This window comes from Phodopus roborovskii, unplaced genomic scaffold (genome assembly GCF_943737965.1).
Source record: "Phodopus roborovskii unplaced genomic scaffold, PHOROB, whole genome shotgun sequence".
In the NCBI taxonomy this organism is placed as follows: Eukaryota; Metazoa; Chordata; class Mammalia; order Rodentia; family Cricetidae; genus Phodopus; species Phodopus roborovskii.
The window spans coordinates 8,652,657-8,674,655 of NW_026125281.1; the positions used below are offsets into that span (position 1 = coordinate 8,652,657).

The 21,999-nt window shown below is 40.8% G+C and overlaps 1 protein-coding gene across 1 annotated transcript in view; it reads left to right on the forward strand.

The window, feature by feature from the left end:
* Eya1 (EYA transcriptional coactivator and phosphatase 1) overlaps window positions 1-21,999 on the forward strand; it is a 119,631-nt gene that overhangs the window by 46,518 nt on the left and 51,114 nt on the right. The window contains exons 6-9 of the mRNA XM_051196911.1: window positions 780-862; window positions 1,254-1,440; window positions 19,603-19,742; window positions 21,658-21,741. Coding sequence (XP_051052868.1) covers window positions 780-862; window positions 1,254-1,440; window positions 19,603-19,742; window positions 21,658-21,741 — 494 coding nt within the window. The remainder of the gene's footprint in view (window positions 1-779; window positions 863-1,253; window positions 1,441-19,602; window positions 19,743-21,657; window positions 21,742-21,999) is intronic.

Sequence of the window (21,999 nt, forward strand, 5' to 3'; positions counted from 1 at the left end):
AATAAGGACATCAGGGAGCATTTTAAGTCCTTGGAAGTAGCAGTACAATTTCCTATCTATCAAGAGGGAGAACAAATGTCTGTAAAAATGCACGAAGGAAAAGAACTCGTGAGCATGGACAGGACTCCATTTATGTTTTGCATATTTCATGAAAAGAGTGTGTTTTGTAGACTAAAATGGGAAAACTCATTGGCTGGTATTTTCATACAAGTGCATACCCGTGACCTTAGTTTTTTTCTAAATTACTCATGCACTCTGAAATTTGAACTTCTTTACTATAACATAGTACAAATTGAATATTTAAATTTTAAATTTGTATGGTGTATGTGCCTGTGTGTATGAGTATGTGTGAGTGAGCTGTGTATGTGTGTGTATACGTGTGTATGTGTGTGAATGTTTATGTGTGTGAGTGTGTGTATGTGTGATTGAGTTGTGTATGTGTGTGTATGTGTGAGTGTGTGTGTGTGAGTGTGTATGCACACATGTGAGTGTGAAAGCTGCTTCCAGAGGAGACCAGAGGCTTTGGATCCCCTGAAGCTGCAGTTACTGATGTGGGTTCTGGAAACTGAATTTGGGTACTCTTGAAGAGCAGGAATGCTTAACGGCTGAGCCATTTCTCCATCCCCTAAAATGGTCAAAAAAAAAAAAAAAAATGTTACTCATGAAGGTGGGTTCCGATGTAAATATGGAGCCTGACTCAATCGCCGCCTTATGGAAATGACATTCTCCTGCATCCGTGAGAATGTCACTGAGCAAGCTCTCTTTCCACTCTCTTCCAGGGAGCAGTTTTACCACGTCATCAGGATTATATGCAGGAAATAATTCACTCACCAATTCCTCTGGATTTAACAGTTCACAGCAGGTAATTTAATTAGGGAATTCAACTGAAATACTTCAGAATGCAGCAAGGCTTTATATAAAGAAAGAATTGTTTGTATTAAACTGTGAGAGCTTTCTTAAGCTTTGTGGTCATTTCTATACAATCTCCATAGCCGTCATTTAGGTGAGTCTACGGTTGTCAGATGGTTTTGTTTTTTTTTTTTTTTATTTTTTCACTGTGGCATAGGATGGAAGTTCTGAAGAATGCCTAGTTCTTGCCTCACGTTTGATTGCAAGTCTGCGCTCAAGAGTGAATATGGACTTGCTTATATGAGCTCACGAAGGATATATAAACAAGCATTTATGACTTTGCAATGTAGGAAATGAAGGGCAGTGATTTCCCTAACGAATTCTCCTGTGCTTTGATTTGGTAGGACTATCCATCTTATCCCGGCTTTGGCCAGGGTCAGTATGCCCAGTATTATAACAGCTCCCCGTATCCAGCACACTACATGACAAGCAGTAATGCTAGCCCAACGACACCATCCACCAATGCTACTTACCAACTCCAAGAACCACCTTCTGGCATCACGAGTCAGGCGGTCACCGACCCCACAGCAGGTAATTGTGTGTTTTGCTTTATTTCAGCTTGATTCTTATGCTTAACTGCATTTTTATGAGGTCATTAACTCAGGCAATGGGTTGCACCCTTTCCAAAAATTTTCCTAGCTACTTAACTATTTTGGACTGCACAATTTTGGCACGACCTTAATTATTGTTTATTTGTTTGAAAATTTTAATGTAACATACATAAACTTCCCAAACATGCAATTTTATTACTTTATTGGACAATATTCTCAGTTTTCATGGTGTAGTATACATAGCCCATAGCCTTTAAGAATATACTTAGAAATAGCATTATTATTATTGATAACTAGTTATGAGACCAATTTAATACCACACATGGAATCTCCAAATAAATTCTAATATTTAGAATTTCATAGTTCTATCATTACATAGTGTTTTCAATGATAGCAGTGCATTGCTGAAAGTTTAAAAAAGCAAAAGGAAGAAGAAGAAAAATTTCAAATAATACCAAAGGGGAATTGTGTAGACCAAGAAGCCCGCTCCAATCTTCCCCTCCCATGACATACTGTGGATTCTATAACAGTGCGTCTGTTGTGGGCATTTTTTATACTTCTGCTCCTCCATCTGTGGACCTTTTCTACACTGTCTCTTTACTTTCTAACCCTTCTCAGGTTTGCTCTTTGGGGAACAAATAACCCTCACGCATTATATGTTTACCTGTCTCAATTAATCTTCTATTTATTCCATTTTTTTCCTCAACACTCTCAGCCCATTGTTCTAACTTTAGAGATCGTAGCCCTTCATTTCATGGCTTATGAGCCCAGCTGTTATTCCCCCAAAGTAAGAGACGTTTCTGCTGTCTGCAGATGGAATTCAAAGCATCCCTTTAGCATTTGGGGGCGGCAACTTGCCTTTCTTCCTACCCTGAATGAAAAAGGAACTTTAATGGTAAAAACTCATAAGCATTAAATGAAAAGATCAGAGTGATGTATGAAATATTATCTGGAGGCTTTGAGATAGAAATAGGTATTGACGTTAACAAATGTATACTTTCAACAGAATCATTTCAGGTGTGTTTTTCTTCTGAATTATATAGCCCATTGGGTTAAAGTCAGTACTCTGTAATTCTGGAAAGCTCTAGTGTAGCATCTATCGGATGTATGTCACTAGACCTTTCTACGTCGTTACACACATGTGGCCCTCCTCACAACCACCATGGCATCTGTTTTTGCCTTCTTCACTGAAATTTTGTTGGACTGAATACAAAAAGATACCTGGCAAAGTTTCATTTTTTTCTTAAGTGGGGGATTTTGTAGTGACCAATGTATTTTACACTATGCATTTTTAAATAATATTTTTGTTTTTTAAGAGTCTCACACAACTCTTATCATATTCACCCCAACCCTTCTCAGACTGTCTCCATCTTATCTCCAACTGTGTATTCTCTACTTCTGCCATCTCTTGAAGCCCTACAAGTATAGTTTGTATTGCCCAAATACTCTTGGGAATGGGTCTGGCCCCGGAGCATGATGGACCTACCCCTGATACCCAGCTCTTCCAGCAGCTATCCAATACTAATAGCTCCTCAGGTAGGGGTGCTTCTGCCAGCTCTTTTGAAATGATCCCTGATTCTGTAGGAGAGGGATGTGATACATTTGTCCCATTTAGAGCTGAATGCTCTGCAGCCACTTATTCCTTATACATTGACAATCTGGGGCTACAAGTGTTTGTATATTTTCCAGTCATTTTGGATAAATGGTTCTGGATTACATGCAAAATAATGATGAGTTTGGTAGGAACCATGAAACTGCTTTCCAAGATGACTACCATTTTCCGTTCTCGCCAGTGGCATTCCAGTTGCTCCACATTTTAGTCAACATTCCACGTTATTATATTTTGGAGCCATTATCATAGATTAGCAGTGGTATCTTGTTTTCATTTGCTTTTTCCCTAGTGGTATATGTTCTCATGTGAAACATGTTTTCATATGACTGATCAATACTGTTGTCTCCTTTTAAATCATGTTGTTTTTCTACTGTTTAAATAATTATTTATTTTGGTTCCAAGGCTGATGATGCATACATATTTTTACAAATGTTTTTGTCTAGTACATGGATTTCTAGTGACAATATTTTTCACAGAAATAGATTGACATTTAATGAAATCTGCCTTATCAGATTTTCATAAAACACCTTTGATAGTGTTTCAATAATTCATTGCCAATACCAAGATGGTTAAGGATGCCTCTTATGTTACTGTCCTTGCAACTTGGTGCTCTGCTTTTTACATTTAAGGGCACCAATACACTCCAAATCAGTTTTTGTGCAAGACCTAGGTGAGACTGCAGATTCATTCTATTTTACATGGAGAGATCCAGTTGTCCTGGTGTCACTTATGAAAAGACTTTTCTCTGTTATACTGCGTCTGCTCCTTAGACATACATTAACTGACCATACTGATATGCATTTCCTGGCTCCATATTCTCTACTGATGCTGATTCTCTTTTCAGTGTATGTTGTCTTGATCACTGTAGCTCAGCAGTTAAGTTCTAAAGCCAGAACGTGTCAGTTGTCTTTTCAAAGCCTTTTTTTCTCATTTACACCTTGGAATCAGTTTGCCAGTATTCGTAAAGTTAATGTCTAGAGCAGTGGCTCCAGCTTTCCCAATGCTGAGACCCTTTAACACAGTTCCTCATATCGTGGTGACCCACAAACATGAAATTGTTTCCATAACTGTAATGTGCTACTGTTATGAACTATAATGTAAATATCTGTGTTTTCTGATGGTCTTAGACAACCCCTGTGAAAGAGTCATTTCACCCCCAAAGGGGTCACAACCCGCAGGCTGTGGACTGATCGTCTAGTACATTACTTGGGATCATGTTGTATTTCTAGATCAACTTAGTACAAACTAGTCTCTTGACACCAATGCATCTTTCTATCCATGGGCCTGGAATATCTTGCTCTTCTTCTAAGTGTCTTATCCCTCACCCGGCCCTTTCCCTTCTACCTCTTTCCTGCTGACATAAATGATGGTGTGTAAGAAAGCAATCATCTTACTTCTGTTACTATTGTGGTAACTTATTTCAGAAGTTTTACTTCCCCTCCTTAGTGAAGAGGGTCATTCTTTGGTATTGACAATTGTCACTTGTAAACAAATAGCTTCTTTCTCTCACCACAACCGATGTATTCCAGGGTTTGCTTTGGACCAGCTGGGCTTTCCAATGGAGTGTTGAATAGGGGTGGGAAGGGAGTTGACGTCTTCCTGTCCTATTGTAGGGAGAAAGCATCTAGTTTCTCACTCTTTAGGTGTGAGGTTAATTGTGTCATTTGAAAAATATTTTTATTAATTCTTTGACATTTTAATCACATTTAACCCCAACCATCTCCTCCCCATTTCCAGCCTTAGTCACTTTAGCTTTCCCTGCCCCAGATACATGAGGTTTTTTTTTTTTTTTTTAATAATCTAACAGCTTCAATGTGCTGCCCATGTACTCCTGGCTATGGGGCCACCCAGCAGAACGTGGGCACCATCAGTGTCTTTAGATGGCTGTTAGCGAGAGAAGAACCTTGCCTTTGATCCTACTTTGTCATAAGTGAGGCTGTTGGACTTTGCCAAGGGCTTTTTCCACATCTGTTGGAATGTTTGTGACTCTTCTTCTTTAGCATATTGAAGTGATGGACTCACTTATTTCACTTGAACCTTGCATACCTATAACATTCCCACTTGGTCATATTGTACAAATATGTATGTATGTGTGTGTGTATGTATATATACACACATATATATATTCTTGGACTCAGTTGCTGATACTTTCCTGAGAATCTTCGCATTTAATATTCATGAGAGATCCTTGTCTAGAGTGTTCCTATCCTGTGATGTCCTTGTCTGGTTTTACTATTAGCACAATGCTAACCCCTTTGCCAAAGAAGAGGAGCATCTATTCCGTCTGTGTGTGTTTCCTAGATGAGTACAGAGAATTTGAATAGTTTGTTCATTAACTATTTGATGAAATTTACTAGTGAACTGATCAGCATCTAGGGATATGTATATATATACACTCCAGAATATGTTTACATAATTTTCCATTGAAAACCTTTCAGTGACTTTATAAGAAAGAAAAATCTGAGAACGTTGATGGTTTATAATACTTTTACTAGCTACAGTCACCCAATTATTCCTCTCATCATTTAAAAGCCTTCCTAGCATTTGAGAATGTGCTTTGCTTCTATGAAGAAGGGTATTTATAAAAAATTAGAGTCCCACTATATATTTAAAAAAAAGTCTGGACCAAAACCAGCTCTGTATTTTCCTGTGCAATCCCAGACAGAAAAGAGTGTCAGAATCAAATCCTGATTTTGTTCACTTTAAAATGATAGACAGCACTTGCTTTCATTTCCTTTTAAAAAGACATTTTTTTTTTAATAGCTCATTTTTTTTCTTCAGTGTTGAAGATGTAGGAAGATGAGAAAATAAATTTTGGGGCATTTCATCTTTTGTAGTAGCCAAATTAACATACCATCTCTTAGGCTTGGGGTATAAATTATACAGTCTTGTACTAAACTCTTAAATTAATGTAACCACATGTGTGTTTTCAAAAGAATTTATAAAACGAATTTAACAACTTGAAAGTATTATCACAAAGGAACTTTTAAAATAAACTGATTTTCTCAAAGGAGAACCTAAGCCATTCTTAAATTTATATTTTTTATATTTTTTAACCACATAAATCATACATATAAGTAGGATATGGGAGTTCATTTGAAACCCAGCTACTATTCCTTGTTTAGTAGATTGTTTTCAAAATATAATTTTTGTCCCAAATCCCTCAGAATAGTTCCTACTAATTATGGCAAGTATCACCTTCATTATAATACATAATCAAATATACTCAAATGTAATTCAAGAGCTTAGAATTTTAAGTTCATTATTACACATCACAGCCCATAAGGTCCATTGTATTTGTCCCCATCTTACGGGTTTGACGAGTTGACCAGGAGTCAGAAGGTGCTAGAGAGCCGATTTTAGTACAATGGATTGGAAAGGGACATAGCTATTTAACGTTCAATAAGCATTAGGTAGTAAACTAAGAATTTTGTGGCTGGATTCTTAGGAAAGAAATCTTTACTTACAAGCCCTGCACTTTTCCTTTTCTTTTTCTACTGCTACAAAGCAAATCAGGGTGACAGAGAAAGGCGGGTGATGAAAAACACATTGGAAGCTGACATCAAGGCCAATTGCTTTTTCTTGAGAGAGAGTGTTAGCATGAATACCGTAGAAATGTAGATTCTTCAGAATGGGGTTGAATTCTCCCATTAGCCCTCGCAGACCCAATGCAGACAAGTCAGGAGCTAAGGTGGATGTGCGGGAACTTTGCCTATATTGAATTTCAAGTGACAGAGGAAAAATCGGTGTGAGAGGGAATTCAATATGCATGGGAAACCATTTGTTCCCTCTGCTGCTTTGATTCCTGCCAAGGCTCCAGAAAGTAGAGCAAAGGACTTGAAAAGCGGGGACAGATCTTGTGCAAAAGCCCAGAACCCTGCACTCTTGCAGGAACCCCGTGTGACAGGGTAAAAAGCTGAACTGCCAGGCGTCTCCCCATAAACGCAGGAGATGCGGGCCTGGCATCTAGCACTGAGCATGCCTGGCACGGCTTACTGCAGAACTGATCCTGAGGTTTGCAGTAGTGTGCACCCAACTCCCTGCGTGCTGGTGTGGCCTGAATGGTTGGGAAATCTGCAGGCCACAATCGCCCATTTTCACAGATGTCTGTAGATGCTGGAGAAGTTTGCAATTTGTTCAGCTCAAGAATAAACCGTTTCAGCGAGACAACCTCCACTAACTTTTTTGGGGGGGAGACATTTGTCAGCAAAACAAATGTTTGTATCTAAAATAGCCAGGCTATTAGGATGTGAGAAAAGGAAACAGATGTTTTTTAGGGGTTGTTGGGCTTGTGTATTGTGATGGCATTTGTTTTCTTCCTTTCTGTTTCCCCAGAGGACAGGGAGTGTTACCCTTAATGAGGCTATCAACTACATGGAAATAAAGTCCACTTTTTGTTTTACGATGTCAAAATATAATATAAATGGATTTTATCATTTGGAAATTTTGCTGTTTGTCTCCAGTTAAATTTGGAAGGGAGGTGGCTATTAAACACCTGTTTAGGTGTGCAATTTAGGAATGCATTATAAGGCTGGGCAGTGGTGGCACCACCTTTAACCCCAGCACTTGGGAGGCAAAGGCAGGTGGATCTCAGTGAGTTCCTGGTCAGCCTGCTCTACAGAGGAAGTTCTAGGACAATCAGAACTGTTTCACAGAGAAACTCTGTCTTAAAAAAAAAAAAAAAAAAAAAAAAAAAAAAAAAAACAAAGAAACAAACAAACAAAAGAATACAATATAAGAAGTACAAATTCAGACTTAGGGAAATTATCTATTTCATGACTCACTTAGAGTTCTTTGATGAGTTCACTAAGAGTCAGGACAGCTTACTGAGTCAGCCACTTTAGTACACTGGAGTCTAGGGACTACCCTGGACATACCCTCAGCATGTAATATGTAATCTATGTCTTGTACATCCATAATCAAAATAAAATTATACATTATTAATCTGATTAAGTTAACCTAAACACTCATTATTTCAGATTCCTTCATAATGGATTCCTTATTTGAAACATTATAAATTGCTAAACATCCTGTTGGCCCAACACAAATCCTTGTAAAATGGGTTGGTTAGTCAGAGGACATATGGTTGTGTTCAGTATCCTTCTGTTTCATTTAACTAGAATCAGATAGTTTAATAGTGGATTTGTTTGCTTATTTTTTGAAGGGCTAACAATCAAACCAAGGGCTTCTTGCTTGCTAAGCAAAAATGTTCTACCATCCAACTAACCCTCATCCCAGTAAGTGGGCTTTGGATTAAGTGTTAAAGGTTTGATAGATAAGTTGATATCTAAACTTGTAAATTTGGTTTGATGAGTATTTTTAATTTCTCAGCAGGAATGATGCATTAGCCTAGTACAAAGGGAAAAAGACACAGCCATGTTTACAGAGAAGGATGAGTCTCCCCTTATCATCTGGGACAAGGCCCTAGGTTGCTCTCACCTAATACAAAAGGTCTTTACATTCCTTTTTTGATTTTCATTTTCTCTGAACATATTAACTTAATTAATTCTCACCCAGCTACATAAAATATGGGCAGTGCGGACACTTAGCAAAGCTTCACAGATGAGAAAGCTAAGATGAAGTCAACATCAATGTGTCACACACCAGCTCTAGACCCTTGGCTTCAAGCGCTTCTCAATCAATAAAGCATGCTGCTTCAGAGAGCAGCTGAGTCTGAGCACTCACGTGGGCAGAACAGTGAGAATTCAAAGGAAGAGTCCTAAAAGGCTGCAGCTCTGTTCCAGTTTCTTACATCACTCATGGCATTCAGTAGAAGCATCTACAATGGGGTATTCTTTTGAGTAGATGCCCAAGGTTTGAATGAACACTGACCCCCCCCCCACACACACACTCACATAGAACAAGGCAGGCTTTAAGTTTCTTTAAGTATTTAGAGCCTTGGAGTTTTGAAATTGGTTGTGTGGATCACTTGAGACTTCTTCAACTTTCTCAAGTGAGTCCCATCCCCTACTTCTTATGCTACCCACCATGTTTTGCTTAGGGAACAATTTGTCATGTTTCTATTATTATCTTCCCTTCTCCTTCATCCTCAAGAGCCCCATTCTCTACCTTGCCCAACTACATTTTTACATTTTAAAATTTGATTTCTCCAGGCCATGCTTCATAAGCACTGAGTGCAGGTATAGCCATGAATTGTATCAAGTAAGACACGGGCCATCTGTTTTAGGGTGAAAGCGGAAATCTTAGCATCTTGAATCCCCTTCTAACACTTTTGGAAGTATTTACAATGCCTTCTGAAACTTTATCAAGTATCCCCTCCTAAACTTAAAATCAAGTTTCTTTAGACCATTATTTAAGAAATTTTACTGATTCTCCATTCATACCACTGCTGCTATTTAGGGGTGCACTTTTCGACTATTTTATATTGTGTATACAGTTTCTCACCATGATCACAGGTTGATATGGAAATCATATCTGCCATTGTTTTATGAGAAAATTGATTCTGAGTTTCAAACCGATTGAAAAATGTCTATAACACAGTTGTTTTATACATCAACAACCTTCTTGTTATCTATAAACCTACTTTACACATTTCACATGAAATAGTTGGGCAGCTATTAACTATAAACCGAGAACTGCCTTTGACTAAGGTCATCTGTCACCTTATTAAATACATAAAAGGAATCCAGGAGGATTAAAATGTTCAAAGAATCTCGGTCTGTCCTCAGTGGAGTCTCCTGATGCATGCTGAAATGGCTGCCTTGGGAAACAGAATAGCTCGGCATGACATTCTCTACAATGTTCCATCTTCCAGCGATGAAGATGGGTGTTCCGTTGTTCTTGCAAAATCCCAAGGTAAAATAAGTTTCTCAGGCTCTCTGGCGGTGTGGATTGTAGGCTGGCGATCCTTTGCTCTGTGTCTACTATCCACATATGAGTGAGTGCATACCATGTTTGTCTTTCTGTGATCTTTTGGATTAAAGTTCTCAACTTGGGTGCTATTGTTTGTGATGAAAGGTGTCTGCAAAGGTGAACTGGATGGATTGTCAAAATACCTGGCATGTTATAGACCCTTAGGTTCTCCCTCCCATTCATATATCCAGTGGGGAGTTGTTAACACTTGTCTGACAGACACTATGATCAGTGCTAGGGGTAAATATGTGACAAGAAAAAAAAATCTGAACTCAGGTCCCTACCGGTTTCTCCTTGCTTGAAGTTCATTATTACTGGGTATTGTGCTCTGTGGTTGTGTCAGAGAAACCCACAAAGTGTTACTTGCCTGATTCCTACACATAGAATGACAACGGGGACTTGAAGCCAGCATCTGCATTGTGTGAGAAGAATAAGGGACATTTTGAGCTTATCAACAGAGCATTAGTTAGTGAGTAATGAACACACTGCAGAGAAGATGATGCTTTATTTAGTTAATTGGATGACTGGGACATTCATTTACCTAGAAAACCTCAACTAGTGCCTGTGTAAAAGGGGCGTCATTGTCACAGAATACAGAAAATTCAAGGCAGTCCTCCACAATTAATTCAGCCAGCATGGATTGATCCTGGGCTGCTGGTTTCCTGTCTAATAACAGTCAAGAAGTCGGCATGCCATTAGTTGATTTCATACAAGAGTTTACGGGAAATTCTTGTTTCTGACAACCCAAGTTATCAAGATTCTTTAAGTCCTCTATCTTTTCATGCTGCTTTGTGTGGCAATGGGGTGCATGCATAGGTGTGTGTGGGTGTGTGGTATTTGCACAAATGTATATGTGAGTTCATGTGTGGAGGCTAGAGGAAGACAGTGTTCTTTCCTATACTATCCACTTTGTTCCTTTGAAACAGTTCCTGCACTGTGAACCTGGAGCTAGACTTGTGACCAGTGATACCCATGCCGCCCACCCCCCCCCCACACACACACAGCATGACTGGTAGAGCTTTTTATATGGATGTGGGTCTGAAATCAGCTCCTCATGCTTGGGCAGTAAACACTCCTAGCACCAATACAGCTCTCCAGCCCCAAGTTTTATAGTTTTTGATATGGTAATATTCCCTGAGAATCTAAAGAACAAAAAGAAAAATTTGAATGTATTCAACGCTTTATTGAAGTCCTTTTTTTCTTTTAATTTAATTTGTGTATTTCTTCCTTCCTGTTTGCCAAGATCTGATAAAAGGGGGTAAAGGGGTGAGGGCTCCATGTATGTATGTTCCTGGGAACACTCTCGTGGGTAACTATAAAAGGCTGATGGCCTTTTACTCTGGCATCCCTGTGAATTCCAAGTGCCTTTTGAGGAGAATCACAGGCTCTCTTAGGCCTCTGGCCTTCTTCCTGGGACTTGGCAGTGCCTTGTGATTTTTCTAAGAGTATATAATTTTTCTCTCTTCATGGCTAACTTTAATGTCTCGCTCAACCTAGAAACTAATAACTGCATTGGAAGTAGCTGTTTAGAGCCAATGCTACAACTCAGTGAATAGAGGTACCTGCAGCCAAGATTAATGATGTGAGTTCAGTACCTGAGATCCACATAGTGGGAGGGGAAAATAAGTCCTTTAAGTTGTCCTCTGGCCTCTCACCTGCCTTTGTCCAGTACTGGCTACAAACCCTAGGGCATAGAAACTTGTGGATGCCATATCTCCGACATTCTTTTTATTTCCTGAAAAAGTTAGGGGGCAGAATTGTGGAGCTGCCTCTGTCAGAAAAGTGCATAGCATCCAAGTATGAGGACTTGCATTTGAATCCCAGTAAAAAGCTGAGTATGCTGATGCATGCGTGTGACCCTGCAACTGAGGGGCTAGCTCTGGGGATGTGGGAGCAGGTCAGTCCCTGGGGCTCTTAACAGGTGGATAGCTCTGAGGACTGAAGCCCAGGCTTGGCCTCTGGCTTTCATAGGCATACTCATTTGCAACACACATTAGATCTTGCAACATACACGATCTAATATTTAGTAGGAAGGTTATTGCCAACCTCTCTTGGAAAAGTAGGGCGTAAATCATTTAGGAAATAAAATTAAAAAGGAAGATGTTTTACTCTTCTGTCACTGTATTTTCTGGAATCACTTGTATTAGCGTACTGAGTTAGCGCTCCCAGACTCAATAATGTCACCTCTCTGGAGAATATGCACACAGACCAGTTTGAGCATTGCTGTACGTTAGTCAGCTTCCTGTTACTGTAACGGGCTACCTGGTGGCGGCGGGGAATCATTATGAATAAAAAGGTTGACTTGGGCCCATAGTCTCAGTGGTTGTCATCTATAATGTGATGATGTTATCGCTTTGGGCCTATGGAAAGGGCACATTATGGGTAGGATGTCCAGCAGTGCAAAAACACTCCCTCAGGACTCAAAAGAAAGGAGAAGAGGCATGCAGTCCCAGAGTCTTCCCTAAGGGCAACTCCCATTGACCAAGACTCCATCCCTGGGAGGTCCCAGTGATGCTGCAGATGTAGCTTAGGGATAGGAGTGCAATAGTCTTCACTACTTCTCAGCGGTGTGACCCTAGGGACCAAGTCTTTAGCAAGAGACTCAGGAGACACTTGGTGTTCAAAGCAAAACATCATTTATTGTAGCTTCCCAAGCATAGATGCTGTTCTGTCTTTTCTTCTTTAAGTCAGAGTCCCAAGTATCCTTAATTGAAATACTTTAAAAGGGGCACTGCACTGTCTATGGCAAAGTGGACCCCAAATGTGAAAGCTGAAGGATGAAGGATGTGTAATATGCATTTGCTTTATGTGCTACCCTACACCACTTCCCCTTCCGTAGTGGATAGTGAGGACTGCAGGGTTTGCACGGCAGGGGTTGCTCCCTGCAGCACTCATTTCAGAAGCTGTCCATCTGACGGCCTCCCTGGGTTCAGCTTCTAAGATAGATGATCATTATAATAGAAGACTGCCTTTCCCTTGACATGTATTGATCGTGCTGTTCCATTGCGGTGCTGTGCTCCCTAGTCCCAGAGAATGTAGAAACGGCCGGGTCATTGGAAATGTGCTTATGAATGGTGATCATAGTCTCTAGACCTATCTTGTTCCTACTCTGCTTCTCAGGCACCTTTAGGGATATAGGTCTCTGCCATCACATGGTTCTACCACATGGGATGTCACAGGCACAAAACAATAGGGCCAAAGTTTGTGGATGGATGGAAACCCCTTATGAGTCAAATTAACCTTTTCCTTTACCAAGTTGACTACATTGTGTATTTTATCATAGTGCCATGGAGATAACTGATGGTCTCCATGTCCCACAGTGGCCCCTAACTGACCATTATTATTGAGAGAATGTTTTAAATTATAGGTAGGTTTTGCCAGCCCATCTCTGAAATCAGAAGCAATATCATTTACTGTAGTTTAATCAGATTCACTCCACAGAACAGTGTTAAATTTAAACAGAAACATGTTCAGAAACCTAATATGATTCTCCTTTCCAGTATCGCCTTCATTTCTGTGAGAACCACGGGGCCTGTGATGTCCCCTCCTATGAATCAGAGTTCACACAGCTCCTGCTTTCTTTCCTTCAGCTTTTCTTATGAGCCCCATTGTCATCTGTTGGATGATACTTTGCATATAGTTAAGTTGATTTTCAGAGTCTTGAAGTTCAAGGCCACCCCTGTGTCAATTACTGTCTGGAACCTATTTCACTTTTATGATTTGCCTCAAGGTCCCAGACTCAAGCATGGTTTAGGAAAGTGGCATATTATATTCTTGTAATCTAAGCCCCACGTGAGCCACAATTACCAATAACCATGTCCTATATTCCCTGAATTCAGAAAGTTTTCCTAAGGATTTTACATCAAGTTATTTATTTCATCCTATAAGCTGTCTCATTTTAGCATACAGATTTATGTTCTTGCAGAGACCACAGGACCTCTGGACACAGTCCAGTGTCCTTGTCCTTGTGACAAGAGCTACCTCAGTTCATCACTGTGTTCTGCTTAGGGAGCAGACTTTCCCCTCACTCAGACTGGAAATGAGCAAGGATGAGGGACTTCCATCCTTCCTGAATACAGAAACCTTCTGGAAATTATAATTCTGCCTTTACAGCTACCATTGGACATATCCAGTCCCCGGGGTATCAAGTTAGAGCAGAGAGGCCCTGCTTTTGTAGAATAAATGTGGATGCTTATCCCTAAATCTCCAGGGAGCCAACCAGGCCTTCCTGCTGGGCAGCAAGATACCATGTAAATAAAGGACTCTGTGAAGAAAAAAAATATCAAGGAAATCTCAGACTTGGAAGAGTATGTTCAAGTATGAAAGGAAGAGTTATGTTAATCAATAAAAGGTTGTTTGTGAATTGGGTTTGTGCTGTTCAGAGAAGAGTTTTTAAACAAATATTTACAAATGCTTCCAAGATCTGCAAATTAAAAATTATTTTTTCAATTGGGTGTGATGCCCCAATAGCAATGCCTTCTTTAAAGTGGAGAACCCTATGTACATGAGTCAGCTTAAGAGAACACTAACTTGACCTAAATTGATGGAAGGAAGCCTTCTGAAAACAATGTGGCACTGTGTGTAAGCACAAGTTGAGGAAGGCATGAGGTATTTGGCTAGAATGTAGCAGGAAACAAACTGGGAGACTGTTCTTCCCCCAGGAGACTCTTTTATTTTCATGTCGACTACACTATTGCAAGGGAGACCAAGCACTTACTGTTAGGAAAGTGTGGCCACTGAGCATCCAAAGATAAGGGACCTTTAAAGCTCAACGGCCCAGGCCGCTTCCTCAGTTTGGTCAGTAAGGAGATCTGGGCAAACTGGAAATCGCATCCCTAAAATTCAGGCAGGAACTACTTACTGGCCACGACTGGACTCTTCTGAGTTCTAGGTCTCCTATTTTTCTTCTCAGTGTTGAAAAATGAATGGAAAACATCATCCAAAAGCCTCAGAGAAACCCTGTCTCAAAAAACAAAAACAAAACAAACAAACAAAAAAACCTCCCAAACCTTTCCTTCATGTGATTTGCATAGCTGGTAGAAATAGTGAGCTAATCTGCACAATGGTTGTAGAGGAAGATGTAGACATGAGAAGCACCTGTGTGTACCAAATAGTCAGCCCTAGACAGCTCCAGACCCATAGCTACACTGGGAGTCCTTGTTAAAGTCAGTGGGTCCACACAAAAAGAGAGGCATGACTGTGGAAAAGAGATCTGTCGGGAGGGGAGGGTTACTTGGGTAAGGGGGAGTACGAAAAGTTAGGGAGTAGGAGTAACCATAACGCATGACACACATGTGGGATTGTTAAAGAACACTAAAATTAGGGCGAGTTGGTCAACACTAGCAGAGAGGTGAGATGAGGTGGCAGAGCTTAGAAAGACGCGTAGAGCTTCAGGAGCCATAGGCTCTCGCCTCCTGTTCAGTTGTCGACCTTCTCAAGCCTACCTTGTTAGAATGCTTACTCAGCATCTCTTACTCTACGTCTTCCTCACTGTTGGTTTCCGTCTTTGTTTTCTTAGCTGGTCTGAAGCTTTTGAGCCCTCTCCCTCCCCACAGAGAGCTTCCTCTCAACCCCCTTTAGTTCCTCTCTTCCCAACCCCACCACCTTTCCCTACCCACCTCGTCTACACTGGTTGCATTTCTTCGAATTCCTTCCTTTAAGCTGGTGTCGGTTCTTCAAACCCTGCCTGCACTTCTCTCCCGAGCTTTAGTAGCCTCACCAAACATTATATGGATGGCCGACACCTCTTCAAGCTTGTTCTTTCCAGTGCTCATCTTGAGGGTTCCCTTCTCCCCTGACATCCGTTCATCCTCAGTATTCCAGTTTACCCAGCTGCCAAACCATGGGCATGAGTATCATCCTTGACTGCTCTTGTATCCACTTAGTTACTGACTGTGCCTTCTGATGGAGACTCAGATCCATCACTGCCCTATGACACCACCTGTGTCCAGACCACACCCTCTTGTGAACTACCGAATTACCTGCTCCTTTATCTCCTACTCTTGGGCATAACTTGTCTTCAGTCTCCTGCCATCCAAGAGCTAACGCTTCCCTCTCCTTGACCGAATTCTTCACTGGTTACTCCAGCTGCCTTGTAATGCACTCTGTAGACCCAGATGGTATCGTTTTCTGTTTTGTTTTGTTTTTCTTTTCTTATCCCCTACCCTGAACACATTTCCCTTTTTTTTTTCTTTCCTGGTGCATCTGTCCTGATTAGAGTTACATGGATGTCCTTCATGGTCTGAAGAATTCCACCTCTCCGGTGTCATAACCTTTCCCTTTGATTTCATCCCTTTGTGTTTGTGTATGAGTCAGTGAATTTTCAGCCCTGTAAGGCAGAACTTTGTTCAGTGCATCCATGTCTCCCGGTTTCTTAGTGCTGTAGCTGGGCCTGTGTGCACCACATACAACAAGTGTTTCTTGAAGGACATGAATGTTCTTCAGAATATTTTCACACCCACATCTCAGTGTGGGTAAAGCCAAACAATTGGAGAGGGTTTAGGGAAACATGAGCGGTGGGTGGATTAGAAGATTACATTAGCTGAGTTGTTTTGCACTAGTAGCAGGAAGAAGACGTTCGAATCAGTAAAGCTGGTTTACAGTTAGAAGCATTTAATTCCACCCCATAGAACACAAAGGAAGAGATGTTTGTAAAACTAGCTTGCACCAGCTTTAATATCATCTCTCTCCTAATGAAGAGCGGTTTCTATGTTGTGAAAATATACATTTTAACATTCAAAGAGATGTCAAAGTATTAATCATTTAAAATCATTTTTCCCTACAAGAAACTTTGTATAATTTTCCTATTTTGCTCAATGAACTCAATTGACTATACTTAACTATAATTTATTTTAAAAAATGATGACAATATTTTTTTGAATTTTAATTTGTATTTTAAAGACAAGTACGCACTAAAAAAGATAAGGTGGCAAACAGTAACAAAATCTGTGGCAATAAAACCTAAGTTAGGTATTTGTGGGCAAAGTAAAGCAACCTGGAAATCTGTACAGAAGTCACCACTTGACAAGATACAGTACTAGATGTCTTCAGCTCCCCTCAGATAGGCTCTTCCCAAAGCTGGGGAGAGTCCCCAGCGTGCAGTAGATCTTAGAGCAAAGAATTGAGATGACAAGGTGCATCTGATGCCATCCCTGCAAAATGAGCTTCATGTTGAAGCCATGGTAGAGATGGCCATGTGTCCAGTTTTAGATGAGTGCCACCCATATTACACACATTGTGTAAAGTTTCTCAACGTGTAAGGGTTAGATGTTTTCTTCAAAAGTACAACTTTGAATCCGTTTGACCATTAAAATACATTAATTTAGAGCCCATTATTCTCTGTAAAATATACAAAAGAAATGCTTGCTTAGAATGTTTTAAAGAGAGGGTGCATTTGCCTTGCCAGTCTGCCTTTGCAACAAAGCCATGCTAATGCTGATTTAGGGGATGATTAGTACATATTAACTCTCTCTCTCTCTCTCTCTCTCTCTCTCTCTCTCTCTCTCTCTCTCTGTGTGTGTGTGTGTGTGTGTGTGTACATATATGCATACATGTGTACTTGCTCTTCCTCCTTCTTCTTTGTCCCCTTCCTCATCTGGAATAGTCCCTTTATGCTTTCATTTCCCAACTTTTTAATCCAAGTTTTGCAAATGACAGAAAACATGCAAAAATTTGTCTTTCTAAATATAGACTAGTTCTCATGACTTGATAATCTCTAGTTTTATCAATTTTCCTGAAAATTACCTAATTTTATTCTTCTTTAAGTTTGAGTCTAACATTTCTGTGAAATGAGTTAGCTCAGAAAATGAATCCTAGCAACTGAACCTGAGATCTGTTGAGTGGAGCTTCTTTGGACTTTCTGATGGAAACAAGAGAGTAACTGGCTTGTGTCATCCTGGTTATTTCTGGGTGTGAGAATCCCATGGCCAGTCTATATAAGGATGTTTACCATTTTCTTGTGATGGAAGAGGACATGCAATTGCCTCCCCTGAGGTCTGGACATCTGCTGAGTTGTTAAGATTTAACAAGAAACGCAGAGCATGTTCAAGAGACTTAGAGATCGAAATGACTTGTAGAAGTCTGCTGTCCTGTATCCTCTTTCACGAAACTTTAGAGCAGCTTCTAGGTTTGGAAGTAACAGTAGTATCCATGTTTTGATCTCAGAGGACCTGGTGGTAGAGTCAGGATGGGGATGAGGTGGAGTCAGGATGGGGATGATGTAGAGTCGGGATGGGGATGAGGTGGAGTCAGGACTGAGGATGAGGTGGAGTCAGGATGGGGATGATGTAGAGTCAGGATGGGGATGAGGTGGAGTCAGGATGGGGATGATATAGAGTCAGGATGGGGATGAGGTGGAGTCAGGATGGGAATGAGGTGGAGTTGGGATGGGGATGAGGGGAGTCAGGATGGGGATGAGGTAGAGTTAGATGGGGATGAGGTGGAGTCAGGATGGGGATGAGGTGGAGTCAGGATGGGGATGAGGTAGAGTTAGATGGGGATGAGGTGGAGTCAGGATGGGGATGAGGTGGAGTCAGGATGGGGATGAGGTAGAGTTAGATGGGGATGAGGTAGAGTCAGGATGGGGATGGAGATAAAGTGAAGACTGGGAATGAGGTACAGATAGGACTGAGGATCTACTAGTAAAGGATTCCAGGCATTCAATTGCCCTTCATAGTTCCTGTCTAGTAAAGTATAATCACCAAGATTACAATGAGAAAGAATTATTCATATTAAATAGAGAGATTCCCATCCCTGTCTAGTAAAGGAATGTGGCTCAAAGCCGTGCGGGGTGAGCCACCCCAGAGCCATCTGAAACCCGGGTAGTGTAAAGGTTATCTGATGGGAATGGGACTATAATAAGGGGTGAAAGTGGGCTGTGTTCATTCTGGACACGGGATAAAAATCTTCCACGAAGTCCAGAACTATTCAACTCTTCCTCCCAGCCTTTTTGGAGTTGTTCTTTATTAGTTGTGGTTTCTTTGCCATTTTTCCAGTGGTTTCTTTGAATCAGCCAGATGAGTAATTTTAATGTTATGCCTGATGTCGGATGTTTGCTTCAAAGAGATTAAGACACGAGAAGAGCCCAGGTTGGTGCTAGACCAAGGTGGGCTCTTTCTAAAAGTCTGTTCCCCATGTCAGGTCAAACTCGAATTGTCACATAAGATGAGGGAGAAAGTGGTGATTTTCAATTTTAGAAGGAAAAATATGCCCTGTGACTCAAATATCCCTGCCCTGGGGCTGGTTGTCATTTCGTCTCCTCCCATGTGCCAGAATCCTGTTTGTAGCTGGGGGAGCCACAGCTGAATCAAATACCAGGCTCCCTGGGTGGCCAGGGCCATTTACGGAATCAGGTAGAAATGGCTCAGACCACTAGGGAAGGGACAGCAGCTTATCACAGGGACACCAGGGAAATAGAGGCAATGCGGTATGGCCTGCTGTCTCACACCCTTAGCTAAGGTTCAGTGGCTTCTGACTGCACTGTACTTTCAAAACAAGTTTTAGATTCTCATATCTCTTGAGCTATTATTTCCTAAAGCAAGTAGAAGATAATGTAGGATTTTAACTAAGTGGAATGAGCCTTGCTCTTTAAGCTTCCCTGTGAAGCTTTTCTTGGCACCGTGGTGGTGGGACTTGAAAGATCCTCTTATGTTCTTACAGAGTACAGTACGATCCACAGCCCTTCAACGCCCATTAAAGATTCGGATTCTGATCGTCTGCGTCGAGGTTCTGATGGGAAGTCACGTGGCCGAGGCAGGAGAAACAATAATCCCTCACCTCCCCCAGATTCTGATCTTGAGGTATGTCACTGCCCATACTCAAATAAGGGATGAGGTGACACATAGCTCATTAGTGGGTCAATAGAACTGGCCTGTGGACATCAGCAAATACCCCAAAACTTTGGTCATTGGTTGTTATTCATATTAACAAAGTAATACATTTTTTCCTCTTTCATACAAACTTTTCATAGTTGATACAATATGCTAGTGGCTATTTCTGCTGTTGTTCTATAGCCCAGATCTCAAACAACCTGCATAAGTTCTATTGACTGTCTTCCTGGCTTTATTGTAATTGTTTATTTCTGTATTTCTTTTATAATGTCTATGCAGTTTTCTCAAGAAATACAGTAGCCAGATGTGGTATCACACACTCCATATTCCCAGCACATAGGAGATAGAGGTAGAAGGATCAAAAACTTCAGTCATTCTTGGCTTACAGTGTTTCTGAGGCCAGCCTAGGTAACAATCTAAACAAACTTGGTAGCTCTGCTTAAACAAGACCGTACCGTACCACTGTGTATAACTGCCATTGCAATTAAGTAAGTGCCATTCGTAAAGAGCTTTACTAAGCTGTGTACATTGAGACAGGGAAATTTGGAATGTTCTAAACTGAAGTGGTAATCAGCTACTGAGACATGTTTTGGTTCAGTTCAAAAGCAAGAGGATTAAGCAAGAACTGTCAGGGTGGCAGATTTCATTGCCTTTGAAGCCACTGCAATTAAGTTTCTGCTTTTTGCCAGATGGTGGAAAACTTGATTATTCTGGCTGAAAAGATGAACATTTTTCCAGCAGCGTCTATGTACATGAACATGTGCTGGTGTGAGGAGGAATAGTAAGGAGAGAAGTAAGATAGGAAGACTTTGTAATATCTCAAAGGACTGTTTGAAATGAACTCCAAATCCAGTTCAAAATACCAGCGCCCCACCCCACCCCTCACCTGCCAAGTATCTAAGAGTATGTGTGACTTGGCTGCTCAATTCTGAAAACTGAAAACAGCCAATGAAAAATATATAGTTGGCCCTCAGCATCCACAGGAGACAGGCTTGAGGACCATCCTGTCGATACCGAAGTCCACCAGTGCTCAAGTCCCCCATATGCAACAAGCCGTGAGTTCACACATGCCCCATGTGAGTTCACACATGCCCCATGCAGTCTCCCTGTGTCTGTTGTGCATCTTGGGAGCTGAAAGCAAGGCCTGACCAATGCTAGGCAAGCTCTCTACCACTGAGCAGCATCTCGCATCTCCCAACAGTTTAAACCTTGTCTGGACTACTTACAATACCGGTAAAATGTAAATTATCTATAGATGGCTTTGTCCTGGACTGTTGATAGAATAAGAAGTATAAACATGTTCCATTGAGATAGTTTGTTTTTCTAAGTATCTCCAGTGCTGGATGCAGAACTCATACATGCTTAGAGCCAATCATATAACCTAGCCTTCTGATAACTGCCTAACCAGTGAATGAACTAGGTAAAGCTTCAAGCTCTGCATGAAATATTTACTATTTAATTAAATTAGAGTAAGTCACACTGGCCATTTTTAATTCTTCTCATCTTCTGAGGTAAGGCCTCTTTTGAATGACTTTCAGTCCTGGACCTTCTTTCAAAACTTAGGAACATTCTAGTTTCAACTCACCCATTCATCTCCTGGGAACTGAACTGGAGAATTACTACAGGATAAAAAAGACGTACATTCTATCTCCTTCTATAATTCTATTGACTTTATGAATACACTTGACCTCTTGTGCCTTTCCGTGATTAGACCTGAAAATCCAGGCGATACCCTCAGGAAGAGTTGTGTTTGAAAAAAAGCATAAGTTCTGATTTTTTTCTTTTGGATGTCCTTTCAAAACTACCTACCATGTCATGTCCAAATAGAGTGACAGCAGTGTTCTCAACTAGAGCAAAGATGCACTGACTGGCTCTTCCCTTGTAGAGAGTGTTCATCTGGGACTTGGATGAGACGATCATTGTTTTCCATTCCTTGCTCACGGGGTCCTACGCCAACAGATACGGGAGGGTGAGTACATCAAGAGCCATCTTTGAATTGCTAGAGAGCAAGTGTGCTACAATTTCCTTATTTACTTTTGTCCAGCGAATGGCATTTAACTTTAAGCAACACATTTAAGAGGTAAAAAGAAGCATGACTTATTAGTGTGGCCAAATACACACGTTAGACACAAACCCCTAAGTGGGGAAACAGACAGATTATTTTTAAGTCTTACGAACGAGGTAGTTTTCATTCAGTTCATACTTATTTTGACTTCAGTGAGGAAAG